At 39.2% G+C, this 16,875-nt stretch overlaps 1 protein-coding gene across 2 annotated transcripts in view; it reads right to left on the reverse strand.

Moving 5' to 3' along the window:
* LOC150087143 (mitochondrial mRNA pseudouridine synthase RPUSD3-like) overlaps positions 1–16,875 on the reverse strand; it is a 170,476-nt gene that overhangs the window by 120,336 nt on the left and 33,265 nt on the right. For both annotated transcript variants that reach the window (XM_090371846.1, XM_090371847.1), the window contains exon 4: positions 30–168. In XM_090371846.1, coding sequence (XP_090227972.1) covers positions 30–168 — 139 coding nt within the window. The remainder of the gene's footprint in view (positions 1–29; positions 169–16,875) is intronic.

Below are 16,875 nucleotides of genomic sequence, written 5' to 3' on the forward strand. Positions count from 1 at the left end.
TTCACATCATAGACAAAAATTTCTCTTACCTAGAAGGGGATTTCAGGATTTCTAGAAAAGAAACTTTAAGACTTTCTTTAAGTGCTGGAAGTGAATCTTCAATGCAATAAGAAGACTCATTCTGCATAGCCAAACAAGTCTGGGTAATCAAAACAGGATGCTGTGATCCTAAACAAATTTTAATTTATGTTATTTACATTCATTAAAAAAAAAAAAAAAAATATATATATATATATATATATATATATATATATATATTTTTTTTTTTTTTAAATCATTTAAATTAATTATATACTGAAATAGAATGGGGGAAAATATTAGGATTTTATAAGGACTTATTTTAGGACTTATTTTATAAGTTAATAAAATATTATTCTTATTTTATTCTTATTTTATTTTATTTTATTCTTATTCTATAACTAACTTATTTTATTCAAACAATATTCTGCTTATTCTGAACTGATTCATAATAGGAAATCAGAGGCAAATCATACCAAATAAGACAATAAACTGAAATCCAAATGAGTAACAGTTTCTTGTAACTGTTTTGTTTTGAATTTAAATAAACAATAATCATAATAAAATTTGCCTAGCACCTGGGCCAAGTGCATAAGGACCCCATCATTTGAAGTGATTCTGTTTTGCACTTATTTCTTATTAGATTTATTATCAGATAGAGTACTTTATTTTACATTATTAGAACAAAAGCATTTAAATATCCATATATGAATATTATATCAGCCAACATAAACACCAATATAAATTTAAAAAGTCTGCCTGTGCAGTGGCAGTATGTTATAAGCCAGTACAGTTGGTAAATAAGAACTATACACACTTTTAGTGTGGAATACTGTTGGATGTCACATGTCACATTAGTAACCTTTTTAGGTGTGCAGCTGTATTTTGTCTGAACCCCCCAAATTTAATATGGATGGAAAGAAGATTAATAACTATAAAAAAAAAAAAGAAAACCTGAACAGCCCAAGCTCAGAGCACAGCTGACATAACACAGAGTGCAGCTCCTGCTTCACACTTGTTGTCTATGAAAAACATCATGAAGCATGTCCAAGGTACTACATACTACATCAATACCCATTAGTATGTCAGCCAGGCCTAAGAAATTGCACAGCCTTGAGTCCAAAAGTAGGCCAGTTGTGCATAAACTCAATATCATATATCACGATTACCAGTGTGAACTAATGTTTAGAGTGAACTAATGTGTGAATGTCTGGAATGACAATCTATTGAAATGTCAGTCCAGACATTTACAGACTCAAGAACAGAAGGAATTATGGAGTAGGAAATCCTCCCCCCCCCCCAACACACACTGTTTTGTTCCATTATATGTATTTAGGTGTGAATGTAGTTTGGCGAATGCCTCTTGTTGTAGTGTGTCATACCAACCATGAAGTTTAGTTGAGACTCTTTGATGGTATGGGGATGTTTAAGCTGGTTCAGACAATCCATTAGTGGCAATGCCTGCAACCATGACTTCATGGTTGCAGGCATTACCAATACATGTGTGGAATTAATGGGTGCAGCCAAATTGCCAGGTTCTTTATAGAATTTGATTTTTTATGGAATGCTTTTTATTTTTTTTTTGGCTAAGGTAAAGAAAGTCAACACGAGAACCACAGCAAACTAACTGAACAAACTGGTTTGCCACTACTGCACTTTAGTACTGCTGGGTCAGTAAACAGAGAGAGAGAGAAAGAGTGAGATTTTGTTGTTATTTTTTTGTGTTTAGGAGCATTAGCAACTAAGGCCATATTGCTCCGGGGATATGTGATGGTCATTCCCTGCACTTTCCGCATTCTCCATATTTGGTGGTCACGGGCTCAAACCCCGGTTTAATCAAGTAGCGTGTGCTACACACTGTTGCTCCTGCCAACGTGGATACGGAGGCACCGAGAGAGAGAGAGAGAGAGAGAGAGAGAGAGAGAGAGAGAGAGAGAGAGAGAGAGTGTGTGTGTGTGTGTGTGTGTTGGTCCGGAGCAGAAGTGAGGAACGATATATTGATTGACAAGTAGGCATGACAGACGAGGTAATGATTGGTGCATTCACATAACAGACGATAATATCATACAGTCAAATTATTGGTTTGCATGTAATGGTTGCATGCAATGTAATGACTGGTGTGTGAAAAAAAGGAAAACGTTTCTTTATTTTTCATTATATTTACTAACCTGACCTTAAATGTTAGATTACAAAATAATAGAAAAATGTTTCCTTATTAAGGAAAAGGTTTTTCCTTACCTAACTTTAAAGGTTTGGTTAGGAAATAATAGGAAAAGGTTTCCTTATATTACTAACCTGACCTTAAATGTTAGATTACAAAATAACAGAAAAATGTTTCCTTATTAAGGAAAAGGTTTTTCCTTATCTAACTTTAAAGGTTTGGTTAGGAAATAACAGGAAAAGGTTTCCTTATATTTCCAAACCTAACCTTAAAAGTTTGGTTATAAAATGATAGGAAAGAAAGATTCTTTATATATATAATGGTTAATCATTATAACAGGGTGTGCACTCCACTCCATTTGGTTAAACTTTGGTGAACTGTTGTGCCGGTGAACTGTGGTTTGTTTTCTTTAACAAACTAATATTCAGCTAGTGAAAAAAGGTTATGTTAGTTTACACCACTAATTCAGGAAGGATTCAAATGAAAAAATTGTGACCATATATGATACCAGACACTAAAGATTATGGACACTGTTTTCCACTTGAATCTGTCCCGAATTAGAGGGCATAAACTAACCTAACCTTTTTTCACTAGACGAACATTAGTCAACTAAAACAAAATAAAAAAAAACAGTTAAACAGAATAGACTGGAGTATGCACCCTGTTCTAAATATTAACCTATATATTAGCATTAGCATTTGAAAGGGCTAATGATGCAAGAAAGCAAGCTTATATAGCATCAGTCGGAAAAAAAAAAAAAAAAAAGAAAAAAAGAAATTTCACTTATCCACTCGCTCCAAATGTTTGTCTAGTTCTGCCTTGAATCTGTTTAAGCTATCAACTTCTACAACGACAGATGGAAGTTTGTCCAGCAATCAACGATCTGCTGGCTAAAGGTAAACTTCTGCACATCTGTCCTACAACTGTCTTTCCTAAATTTGAATTTATGCCCTCTCAGGCAATTATTCTGAGCAAGAGGAAGAATCCCATCAGCATTCAGAATGCTCAAATCATTCAAGGCTTTATACACCCCAATCAGATCACCTGGCAAGTGCCTAGTCTCCAGACACTGTAATTTGCAAAACTTAAGCCTTTCTTCGTAAGAGCACCCCTTTGTTCCATTCAAAAATCTTGTTGCCCTTCTCTGTACTCATTCCAGCAGCTCTACATCCTTCTTGAAATTAGGCCTCTAGACTTGTATACAGTACTCTAGGTGTGGTCTGACCATTGCCTTATACAAGCGAATAATCACCTCCTTATCCCTGCTAGAAAAATTCCTATATATTATTGACAATACACCACGAGCTACTCTTGCAGCTCGTCTGCACTGCTCAGAGAACTTCATATCTGTCTGCACAACCACCCCCAAGTCCCTTTCATTCTCTACCACTGTCAGTGTAGTACCATAGAGTTGATACGTTGCTCTGGGGTTGCTGTTTCCCATGTGTAGTAATTTACATTTGTCAATGTTAAACTTCATTTGCCACCTCTCGGCCCATCTGCTCAACCTTTCCAGATCCTGTTGCAGCAGCATAGTGTCAGTAGTGTCCTTGACAACCCTGCCAACCTTCGTATCATCTGCAAACTTGGACATTAAGCTTGATATACCATCATCAATATCATTTATAAATACAGAAAACAATAATGGACCCAACACTGAACCCTGAGCGACTCCACTAATAACATTAGTCCACGATGAGCAGTGTCCATTGATTACCACTCTGTCTTCTCCCCCTCAACCACCCCTTTATCCATAGAAGCAATTTAGCTCCAATGTCACACTGCTCCAATTTGTGCAGCAGTCTTCCATGTGCAACAGAATCAAAAGCCTTTCTAAGATCCAAGTATATAATATCAAAGTTATTCCCTGCATCCAGTTCTTTTGTGACTGCATCATCGTATCCAATCAAATTGGTCAGCCAAGACTTCCCCTTAACAAAACCATGCTGTGTCCAAGCTATAACTGAAGTCTTGTCTAGACGATCCTGCAGTGCTTCTTTAACCAGTGCCTCCATTAATTTTCCTGAAACAGAAGTTAAACTCACAGGTTTATAATTACTTGTGTCAGCCTTTGATCCTCCTTTGTGAATTGGGATCACATTTGCACATCTCCTGTCTGTGGGTACCTCCCCTGAGTCCAAGGAAGCTCTCATAATTATGGCTAAGGGTTTGCTTACTTCCTTTGCTGCCTCCTTTAATATAACTGGATAGATCCCATCCACTCCAGGTGCCTTTCTTGTCTTTATCTTCAACAATTTCTCCTCCACTTTACTCTCAGTTATTGCAAGATTCTCAAGCTTACTGCCAGAGTTGAATACACCTCTGGCATTCCCCTCGCTGAATAACTCCTCATGTGTGAATGTCGATGCAAAATATTCATTTAGTTTGTTAGCTACCTGAGCAGGAACATCAACAGTTGACCCATCGATATCAAGTGGACCAATCTGATTCATCCCCTTCCTTCTAGAGTTTACATAAGTAAAGAACTCTTTGCTGTTTTTTTTTTGCCTCCCTTGCCAAAGATTTCTCGTAATCTGTTTTCGCCTGCCTAACCTCCATTGTAACTTGGTTACATATCAACTTGTATCTATCATAGGCTTTGTGTCAAGTGTTAATTTGTATGTGTCATGTGTTAATTTGTATGTATCCCATGCATTTTTCTTCTCTGCCATAAGTCTCATTAGTTCATCTGACATCTATTTAGGCCTAAATCTGGAACAATATTTCTTAGTTCGTATGTAAAGCCTAGTAGCTTCCAAGATAAGTTCTTTGAATGCTTCCCATTTTGAATTTTCTGTTGCTAACATCATCAGTTGGTCCCACTGTATAGAATTTAAATACTGTCTCAGTCCAACGTAGTCACCTTTACAAAAGCAGTAACCCTTCCCTTTCCCCCTAATGGTAGTTACCTCTTTGAGTAAATCCCACTTCAGCACACTGTGATCACTTCCACCCAGTGGTTCATTTATCTGCAGATTCTTAATGCATGAAGAATCACTACTGATAATCAAATCAAGAGTATTAGTTGCCTCCCGAACATGCTGATGTAGAAAGCAATCATCCAATAAATTCACAAAAGCCTTGCTAGTGTGTGAGTGACCAGCCCCCAAATTCCAGTCAATATATGGGAAATCAAAATCCCCAATTATAAGACTCTCTGATTTACTGGCCCACTATTTCCCTGTACAGTTTCTTACTATACTCATCAGAGTCATTAGGCCCATAGCACACTCCTACTCTCAATTTTGATCTCCTAATGCTTAGGTCACACCAAACTGACTCGACACTGCATTGCCCAGCGATGTCGACTGGCTTCACTTCCTTGGATTTTATGTGTTTCTTAACTAATAGCATAACCCCTCCTCCCTTCCTATCCTGTCTATCCTTTCTGTAGACATTGTACTCCCCAAATTCCAGTTCTGCATTCCTTATATCTGTGTGACACCACGTCTCTGATATCCCAACAATATCTGCCTTCGATGTTTTGAGCAATACCTCAAATTCATCAAATTTATTTACTAAACTCTTAGCATTGGTGTACACGCAAGTATACATGCACCTGTTTCTATTCTTAGCTACCCTAACACAACCCATGTGTTTACTTGTACCGCAATGACTCCCAGCAGTCTCTGAAATATCCTGCATCTTGTTTTCCAGGCTTCTGTTCATTCCAATAGAAGCAGTGCAAGAATCTCTTTCACTTCTGCCAGTGGCTACTGTTAATCTATTAGTCTTTGTCTCTCCCCAAGCTAGCAGTTTTCCGACCCACCTAATACTGCCTCGACAGCATCAGCAAATATTCTTGCACCCTTTCTATTTAAGTATATCCCATCCCTGTAGAAGCAGTCTCTTCTGTTAACAAGTACAGTCCATGCTGCAAAAAATTCTACCCCTTGAGCCTTGCACAGTCTTTCCAGGGCTGAATTGATCAACAAGGCACTCATCATATACTTCCTCCTATCGCGTCTGGGCAGAATTACAGACACTTTCAAATTCAACCATAAAAGTATTCTACAACTATCTTTCCTCAATTTGAAACTGTGCCCCCTCATGTTCTTAGTCTGAGGAAGATAAAGAATCCTATGAGCATTCAGCTTGCTCAACCCATTCAAGGCTTTATACACCTCAATCAGATCACCTCGCAGATGCCTACTCTCCAGGTGCTGCAATTTGCAGAACTTAAGGCCTTTCTTGGTAAGAGCATCTCTTTTTTCCCCTCACCAATCTTGTTGCCCTTCTTTGTACTCGTTCTAGCAACTCTACATGCTTCCTAAAATAAGGCCTCCAGACCTATGTACAGGTCTGGAGTACTCTATGTGTGGCCTGACCATTGCCTTGTATAACGGGATTATCATCTCCCTGTCTTTGCTAGCAAAATTCCTACATATCGTTGACAAGACTCCATGACCTGCCCTGGCAGCCCAACTGCACTGCTCAGAGAACTCCATACCTGATTGCACAATTAGCCCCAGGTCGTTTTCTTTCTCCACTTCCACTGAGTGTAGTACCACATAGTTGGTACGTTTCTATGGTAGCTACTGTCTTTACTGTGTTAACAACCCGCCCAACCTTTGTATCATCTGCAAACTTGGACATTAAACCCGATATACCTTCATCACTATCATTGATAAATATACAAAACAACAATGGGCCCAGCACAGAACCCTCCACTAATACCATTTGTCCACGAAGGGCAGTGTCCATTGATTACCACTCTCTGTTGTCTCCCACTCAACCATCCATCCCTTTATCCATTGTAGCAGCTTACCCTTGATGCCATACATCTCCAATTTGTACAGCAGTCTTCCATGCGCAACAGTATCAAAAGCTTTCCTGAAATCCAAGTATAGGATATCAAAATTATTTTTGGCATTCAGTTCCTTTGTGAACACATCATAGTAACCAATGAAATTGGTCAGACAAGACCTCCCTTTGACAAACACATAAAAAAGTAAAGTAAAATGCAGCCATTATCAACCCACTGCAGGATGGAAGCCTCCTCAACAATTCATGCTGAGGGAAATGAACCATAATCTGCCACGCTGGTCCAGTGCGGGTTGGCAGATCGACCGTATTCAGCAGTCAGGGGCTTGAACTCCGGTCTACTCAAAGAGCGTGTGCTACTGCACTCCCGCTCCTGCCCACTCGGCTATGGAGGCCGTCACATGCTGTGTCTTAACTATTACTGCAGTCTTGTCTAGATGATCCTGCAATGCTTCTTTAACCAGTGATTCCATTATTTTTCCCGGAACACAAGTTAAACTAACAGGTCTATAGTTACTTGTGTCACCTTTTGAACCTCATTTGTGAATTGCTGATATATTTGCACACCTCCAGTGCATGGGGACCTCGCCCGAGTCCAAGGAAGCTCTCATAATTATGGCTAAGGGTGTGCTTACTTCCTTTGCTGCCTCTAATATAACTGGATAGATCCCATCCACCCCAGGTGCCTTCTTTATGTTTAACTTCAACAAATTCTCCTCCTTCAAATACAGATATATACAGTTATACCCAGATATTTATTAACAAATAAAGTACAAATAAAATAAAATATAAGTACAAAAACCAGTAGCTTTCGGAATACGTGTCCCTTTATCAACTGATAAGTTAATATAAAATTTGAATACACTACAAGCAAAGTGTGGCACGTTAATCATGCGTCATTGTTGTAGCACGGACGTGTGCTGCCTTACGCCAGTGATCATCCATCAATAAAACGGTTGTCTCTAGGATGGGATGCAGACGCATGCCTTTCTGGCGATTTAATGCCTTAGGGTTGTTTATTATGTTTAGTGACTCTAGCCATAGGCGGTGGCGAAAGTGTCGCGCGTGGTCCACTATCTCAAAGTCGCGCTTGGGGCCAAGATCGTGGTTGGTAGCCCAAAAATGTTCTGCGAGCACGGACTTGTCAGTTTCAGCAAGCCAGATTGCTCTGTCGTGTTCCGTGAGGCGATCCTGGAGACGTCTCGATGTCTCACCTATGTAGCAACTGTTACAGGCCTTACAGGTGATACGGTACACTACATTGCTGCATAAGACAGGTGTGACAGGGGTCTTCACACTGGAGACAAGTGAACGTAGGTTCCTACCGGGTAATTGTACACATTTGATGTTGTAACTTCTAAGGATCTTCGAGATACGTCCTGACACTCCTGGATAGTACGGAATGTAGGCGGACGATATGCCGACTTGCTTCGGAGGTCTTGGGTTGAATGTAAGTTCTTCTGCCTGTAACAAGCATCTGTTTAGTACATGGGATGGATAACCGCATCTGGTTAGGTCCGCCTTCACACGGGAGATCTCGTTACGTCTAATTGTGTCGGTGCTGGAATGGCTCCAGGCCCTGGAGAATAGGGTGCGGGCAGTGCTATTGAGATGGCTTGGAGCGTGGCCGGACCTGTAGTTGGTGAATTGACCGCACCACATGGGTTTGCGGTATACTGAGGTCTCTAGACGTGGGCCTACACGATGCACTAGTACGTCCAGAAACGGGAGCGAACCTGATTCTACGGTAAACTTGATGAAATTGGATAGGGAGTTGAGGTGTTCTAGTAGTACCGTTTCAGAACCACGTGGTATTATGGTAAAAATATCGTTGACGTATCTACACCACGTTGTAATAGGTGTAGGTGGGTTCTGGTGTATCTGCTCCTCTAGATCTTCCATGGCGATGTTAGCTACTACGGAACTGACAGGGGCACCCATAGCAGTGCCATGTACTTGTTTGTAGAGTCTTCAAAGGTGAAGATGCTGCTAGAGAGGCATAGGTTGAGGGCGGTACAGATGTCATCAGTGGATAGTGACGTCCTGGATTGGAGGCTTAAGTCGCTCTCAAGGAGCCTTCTGGCGCAGTGCACGGCCTGTTGGATGGAAATTCTCCTCCTCTTGCTCTAAGTTATTACAAAATCACTTAGCTCCCTATTAGCATTTGATAAACTTCTGGCACTCCCCTCATTGAATAACTCGTCATGTGTGAATGTAGATGCAAAATACTCATTCAGTTTATCAGCTACCTGAGCATGATCATCAATAGTCAACCCACCTATGTTAAGTGGTCCAATCTGATTCATCCCTTTCCTTCTAGAGTTTACATAAGTAAAGAACTGTTTTTCTTTGCATTCTTTGCCAAAGATTTCTCATAATCTGCCTTCGCCTGCCTAACCTCCTTTGTGACTCGATTACAGACTAGTTTATACCTACCACAGGCTTCTGTGTTACCTGATACTTTATATGCATCCCACACATTTTTCTTCTCTGCCACTAGCCTCATTAATTAATCTGACATCCATTTAGGCCTAAACCTTGAACAGTATTTCTTAGTTGGAATGAAAAGCCTAGTAGCCTACAAAATTAAGTCCCTGAAGGCTTCCCATTTAGAATTCACTGTTGGTAACATCATCAGTTGATCCCATTGTAAGGAATTTAAAAACTGTCTGAGACCTCTGTAGTCACCTTTACGAAAGCAAAAGCCCTTCCCTTTAGCCCTGATGGTAGTTAGATCTTTAAATAATTCCCACATCAATACACTGTGATCACTGTCACCCAGTGGTTCCTTTATCTGCAGATTCTTAATGCATGAAGAATCACTACTGATAATCAGATCAAGAGTATTACTCCCTCTGGTTGCCTTTCGAACATGTTGCTGTAGAAAACAGTCATCCAATAAATCCATAGAAGTCTTTCTAGTGTGCGAGTGACCAACCCACAAGTTCCAGTCAATATTTGGAAAGTTAAAATCTCCGATTATACGACATTCTGATTTACTGGGGCCCACTATTTCTCTGCACAACTGCTCATTATACTCATCAGATTCATTAGGCCTATAACACACATCTACTCTCATTTTTCCTTTCCCAGTGCTTATTTCACACCAAACAGACTCAACACTGCATTGTTCACTAACATCAATTGGATGCACTTCCTTAGATTTTACGTGTTTCTTAACTAACAGCATAACCCCTCGTCCCTTCCTATCCTGTCTATCCTTCCCATACATATTGTTCTCCCAAATTCCAACTCTGCACTGCTTATATCTGTGTAACACAATGTCTCTGATATCCCAACAATATCTGCCTTTGATGTCTTGACTAGCTCTTCAAGCTCATAAAGTTTATTAACTATACTCCTAGCACTGGTGTACATGCAAGTATACATGCACCTAATCCTGCTCCTAGCCACCCTAACACAGCCCATGTATTTACTTGTTCCACTATGACTCCAGTAGTCCTGGAAATCTCCATTACCTTGCTTTCCAGTCTGTGCCCATTCTAATAGAAGCAGTGCAACAATCACTTTTGCCTCTGCCTGCGGCCACTTAACCTTTTAGTCTGTGTATCCCCCCCACGCTACAATGTTTTCCGACCCACCTAACACTGCCTCAATAGCATCAGCAAATATTTTTGCATCCTTTCTATTTGTGTATCCCATTCATGTAGAAGCAGTCTCTCCTGTCAACAAGCACAGACGAGGCTGAAAAAAATTCTACCCCTTGAGCCTTGCACAATCTCTCCAGGGCCGAATTGATTGACAAGGCTCTCATCATATACTCCCTCCAATCGTGTCTGGGCAGAATTGCAAACACTTTCACATTCAACCCTAACTCTTGAATTTTTTTCAACATTGACCTGTACTTTTTGAGTAAATCTGCAGATCTCTTACTCTTAATGTCATTAGTTCCAATGTGTACAACAATATCACCTTTTGTGCCCTGAAAAGATGATATCTGTTCAACAACATTATCAACTTTTTCCCATGGCAGACATCATCAGCGAAAACTTAAGAGAGAAAAACAAGATAGCAGAAATACCCCACAGACTACAGGACTCCAGTTCCAATAGTATTTCGCTGGTCCTGTTCCACTTATCCTTCTTACATAGTATATTCCCCGTCTCCCTGACAATAGAGTCACCACCAATAACTAGGTCCTTTGGGACCAGCACATTCTGCAATAACTAGGTCCTTTGGGACCAGCACATTCTGCCTTGGAGATTGCCTCTGTGTTTCCTGATGCACAGGAGTGAGCTCTGTCGTTGAGCTGGGCAGCTGAAAGCCTGATGGGCCCTCATATTAATTTCTTCAAGGGCATTTACCCTACGCCTCAAGCTCTCATAGACACCCATCAGAACGCTGAGTTGACGCCTAATTTCTTGACACTCCAGACACCTAGCACACATAAAGGCATCCTCCTTGGCTAGATCATGTTGTTTTAGAAAGGTTGGCAAACCTTTCACTTTTCACACATTTTTTTTTTTTTTTTTTTTTTTTTTTGGCGCCTCTGTAGCCAGGTGGGAAGGAGCAGCAGTGTGTAGCACACGCTTCTTGATTAGACCGGAGTTTGAGCCTATCACCACCAAATACGGAGGATGCGAAAAGGTCAGGGAATGACCACCACATATCCCAGAGCAATATGGCCTTAGTTGCTAATGCTCCTAAAAAAAAAACCAAATAACATATTTTTTGAGACTGTGATGCGTTGGAGAATCGCCCCCTTTGTTTCTCCGCCCAAGCCACAGCACTTTCTACCAATCTGTGATCTTTGCTTCGCAGCTCTAGTCTGGGTCATGATTTCCGTTTAAATACAATTTAATTAACAATGAAATTTAATAAGATTAATAATATTTTTGATTAACTGATAATATTATAATAAGCTAACAGATTCCTAATACAGTGCTTCGTATTACGCTATGTAGTTTTACTTTATACCTTCGCTATCAGTTCGATATATATATTCGACTACAATATGGTAGCTAGTTCAACAATAATGGCACCAACACCGGGAGTCATAACTTTCAAGAATCTCTGGCTAAATTCAAAATAAGAAGCTAACAAACACTGCCAAACCTATTTAGTATCTCCGTAAAACGCAATGTACTATGTTAAATAACGAAGAATATGTTAAAAATTAAAAAATACTTATCCCTTTACAGCAGTCAAAAATCAAGTCCGTATTGTTCTGCGATCCCAGCACCCTCACTTGTATTATTCCCTTATACAAGGGAATAATCACCTCCTTATCCCTTCTAGAAAAATTCCTGTATATCATTGACAAGACACAGACCGTCTGCACTGCTCAGAAAACTTCATATCTGCCTGCACATTTACCCCCTGGTCCTTTTCACTCTCTGCCTCTGTCAATGTAGTACCACATAATTGATATGTTACTCTGGGGTTTCTGCTTCCCATATGCAGTAGTTTACATTTGTCAATGTTAAACTTCAGTTGCCACCTCTCAGCTGTTCTGATCAACTTTTCTAGATCCTGTTGCAGCAGTGTACAGTCATTAGTGTTCTTAACAACCCTACCAACCTTCGTATCGTCTGCAAACTTGGACATTAAGCCTGATATATCATCATCAATATCATTTATAAATACAGAAAACAACAATGGACCCAACACTGAATCCTGAGGGACTTCACTAACATTAGTCCACGAAGAGCAGTGTCCATTGATTACCACTCTGTCTTCTCCTCAACCATCCCTTTATCCATAGCAGCAATTTGCCTCCATGCCACACTGCTCCAATTTGTTCAGCAGTCTTCCATGTGCAACAGTATCAAAAGCCTTTCTAAGATCCAAATATATGATATCAAGGTTGTTCCCGGCACTCAGTTCCTTTGTGACCACATCATAGTTGCCAATCAAATTGGTCAGGCAAGACTTTCCCTTAACAAAACCATGCTATGTCAGAGCTATAACTGAAGTCTTGTCTAGATGATCGTATAATGCTTCTTTAACCAGTGCCTCTGTTAATTTCTCTGGAACAGAAGTTAAACTAACAAGTCTATAATTACCTGTATATCCCTTTGATCCTCCTCCTCCTTTGTGGATTGGGGTCACATTTGCACATTTCCAGTCCATAGTTATATTGCCTGAGTCCAATGAAGCTGTCATAATTATGGCTAAGTGTTTCCTAATTCCTTTGCTGCCTCTTTTAATATAACTGGATAGATTCCATCCACCCGAGGTGCCTTTTTTATATTTATCTTCAACAATTTCTCTGCCATTTTACTCTCAGTTATTATAAGATTATCTAGCTTACTGCCAGAGTTCAATACACCTCTGGCATTTCCCTTCCTGAATAACTCCTCATGTGTGAATGTAGATGAAAATATTCATTTAGTTTGTTAGCTACATAAGCAGGATCATCAACAGTTGAACCATTGATATCAAGTGGACCAATCTGATTCATCCCCTTCTTTCTACAGTTTACATAAGTAAAGAACTCTTTGCTGTTTTTCTTGGCATCCTTTGCCAAAGATTTCTCATAATCTACTTTTGCCTGCCTAAATTCCGTTGTGACTTGGTTACAGACCAGCTTATATCTATCATAAGCTTCTGTCACCTGTTAATTTATATGTATCCCATGTATTTTTCTTCTCTGCCACATGTGTAATTAGTTCATCTGATATCCATTCAGGCCTAAATTTTGAACAATATTTCTTAGTTGGTATGAAAAGCCTAATAGCTTCCAAGATTATTTCTTTGAATGATTCCCATTTTGAATTTGCTGTTGGTAACATCATCAGTTGGTCCCACCGTATAGAATTTAAATACTGTCTCAGACCACCATACTCACCTTTACAAAAGCAAAAACCCTTCCCTTTACCCCTGATGGCAGTTACCTGTTTGAGTAAATTCCACTTCAGTACACTGTGATCACTGCCACCTAGTGGTTCCTTTATCTGCAGATTCTTAATGCATGAAGAATCATTACTGATAATCATATCAAGAGTATTACTCTCTCTAGTTGCCTCCCGAACATGCTGCTGCTGTAGAAAACAATCATCCAATAAATCCACAAATGCCTTCCTAGTCTGTGAGTGACCAACCCACAAATTCCATCAATCTCTGGGAAATTAAATCCTCCATTATAAGAAGCTCTGATTTAGTGGGCCACTATTTCTCTGCACAACTGCTCATTATACTCATCAGATTCATTAGATCTATAACACACACCAACTCTCATTTTTCCTTTCCCAGTGCTTATGTCACACCAAACAGACTCAACATTGCATTGTATACCAACATTAATTGGTTGTACTTCCTTAGATTTTATGTGTTTCTTAACTAACACAGCATAACCCTCCTCCCTTCCTGTCCTGTCTATCCTTTCTGTACACATTGTACTCCCCAAAAAATTCGAATTCTGCACTGCTTATGTCTGTGTGACACCAAATCTCTGATATCCCAATAATATCTGCCTTTGAAGCTCATCACTTAAGCTCATCAATTTATTAACTATACTCCTAGCATTGGTGTATACACAAGTATACATGCACCTGTTTCTTCTCTTAGTTACCTTAACACAGCCCATGTATTTACTTGTTCCACCGCGACTCCCAGCAGTCCTGGAAATCCCCATTGCCTTGCTTTCCAGGCTGCTGCTCAATTGCATTTCAATAGAAGCAGTGCAAGAATCACTTTTACCTCTGCCAGTGGCTACTTTTAATCTATTAGTCCGTGTATCCCCCCAAGCTAGCAGTTTTCCGACCCACCTAACTCTGCCTCGATAGCATCAGCAAATATTCTTGCACCCTTTCTATTTAAGTGTATCCCATCTCTGTAGAAGCAGTCTCTCCTGTTAACAAGCATAGACCAGGCTGAGAAAAATTCTACCCCTTGAGCCTTGCACAATCTCTCCATGGCCGAACTGATCAACAAACCTGTTATCATATACTCCCTCCTATCGTGTCTGGATAGAATTGCAGACACTTTCAATTTCAACCCTAACTCACGCCTTTTTTTCAACATTGACCTGTACTTGTTAAGTAATTTCACCAGTCTCCTACTCTTAATATCATTAGTGCCAACGTGCAAGTTATATATGTATTTATCATAACATCAATCAATTACTTAATGCTATGTTGTTATCGTCTGTTGTGTTCACACACCAAACAGTACATAGTCTTTCACGCTTACATGTCAATCAATATATCGTTCTCAACTTCTGCTCCACACCAATAACACGCATTGTATGTTTACTGAGAATGCAGTAAAACAGTTTGTCGGTAAGTTTCCGTGGTATTTTCTGTGGTTCTTGTGTTGGCTTTCTTTACCTTAGCAGCTTTTTATTATTATTATTATTTGGTGGACGGCATATAATAGTTCAAAAATAGTCTATTTTTGGACTGTTATGTGCTATCTACACAGTTGCAGTACTATGGCAGTTCTACAGAAATGAGCCCTATCTATGTGACAATTCTCCACATACAGGATTCATGGACAATGGACATTGAAAATGTGGACTGGCCAGACAGGGCTCAGAAGTCAACCCCACTGAACAACCATGGAATGAATTAGTGTTATATTAGGTAGCAACCAAAACAACCTTCATCCAAACCAGCTCTGGCAGCTGCTTTGCAGAAGAAATGGAGACATACTCGATATATATATACTCCTTTCTACCAACTTGCAATACCTATTACAAGTTGGTACAAAGCATGTTTGGGGAGGGGAGCTATCTTATAGGCTAAAGGTAACCATACCACATAAAGTAAAATGCCATGTATAATGAACTCCAAAGTAACAAAAAAATATACGAACCTTTATCAAATCAGGCCGCCTTTGTTTCTAATAACAGCAAGTGTGCGGTACAGCATAGATTCTATAAGGTGTTTTAGTGAGTTCTGTCTAATTGTAACCATTCTTCCAGAAAAATATCACATAGCTGAAAAGTTGAAGGAAGAGGACTTTTATTGTTTAATAATTCTCTCCAGCATATCTACACATTCTAAATAGGATGAGATCAAGTGAGTGTGGGGGACAGGGAAAATCCGTGTCATGTTCTCCGAATCATTCTTGAATGATTCTGGTACAACACACTGTTGCATTCTCGTCTATAAAGTGGCCATCACCTTTGGAATATAAGCATAACACTGAAGAGTGTGCAACAGATTTGATACAAAATTCAAATCTCCCTGGATGACATAAAAATCATTAATTTTAAAGAATCATTGAAAAGTAAACAAATAAAAAAACAGAATTTGTATAATCAAGTATTTTTTCTTCTCTTGGACACACTCATTGCATTTTAAATTAATTCAAATTTTTCTTTTTATACAATTTTTTTTTTACTGCAAATTGCTCAACTCACTCAATTCATTAAAAATAGAACTTTCTTAGCCCTAAACTGTTAGAAACAACAAAGCAAAACTCCAAGTTGCAAATCTGAATGACAGTTGAGCATAACAATGAAAGTCACTAAGTCTGCCGAACCTCAGTAGCAAATGAACTTACCAAACCATTCAGCACCATCACATTCAGATTTTAGCAAAAAAAATGTATCACATATAACCACAATCAAATTGAACAGATCCAGCATCCTAACTACTTTTTCTTGTTTTTGTTACATGTTATTTATTTTAATATATAATTATCTATAATGTCTTCCTTCCAAGCAGCTTTCATGGTTAATCTTTTCCATAAACAGTAACTTATTTGTGGGAGTGGGGAGGGGAACACATACACAAATATAATTCCACATAGCCAAAGTAAAATTTTGCAACTTTAATCAAACACATTTTTTAAGCAGTACTCAGACAATGGGCATTTTCTGTTTGCTATTCTCTGCTCTAAAGAGATGTGAAGCAGATAGCCAGTTCATATAGTGTAATTAGCAAAAGCAGTTCATACTATTTATGAAGTTTACAGAAAATAATAACATAAAAAAAGTTATGTTACTGCTTTTTTTGTATAGA

Source organism: Mastigoproctus giganteus, chromosome 4, assembly GCF_048544385.1.
Source record: "Mastigoproctus giganteus isolate SK-2022 chromosome 4, ASM4854438v1, whole genome shotgun sequence".
NCBI lineage: Eukaryota > Metazoa > Arthropoda > Arachnida > Uropygi > Thelyphonidae > Mastigoproctus > Mastigoproctus giganteus.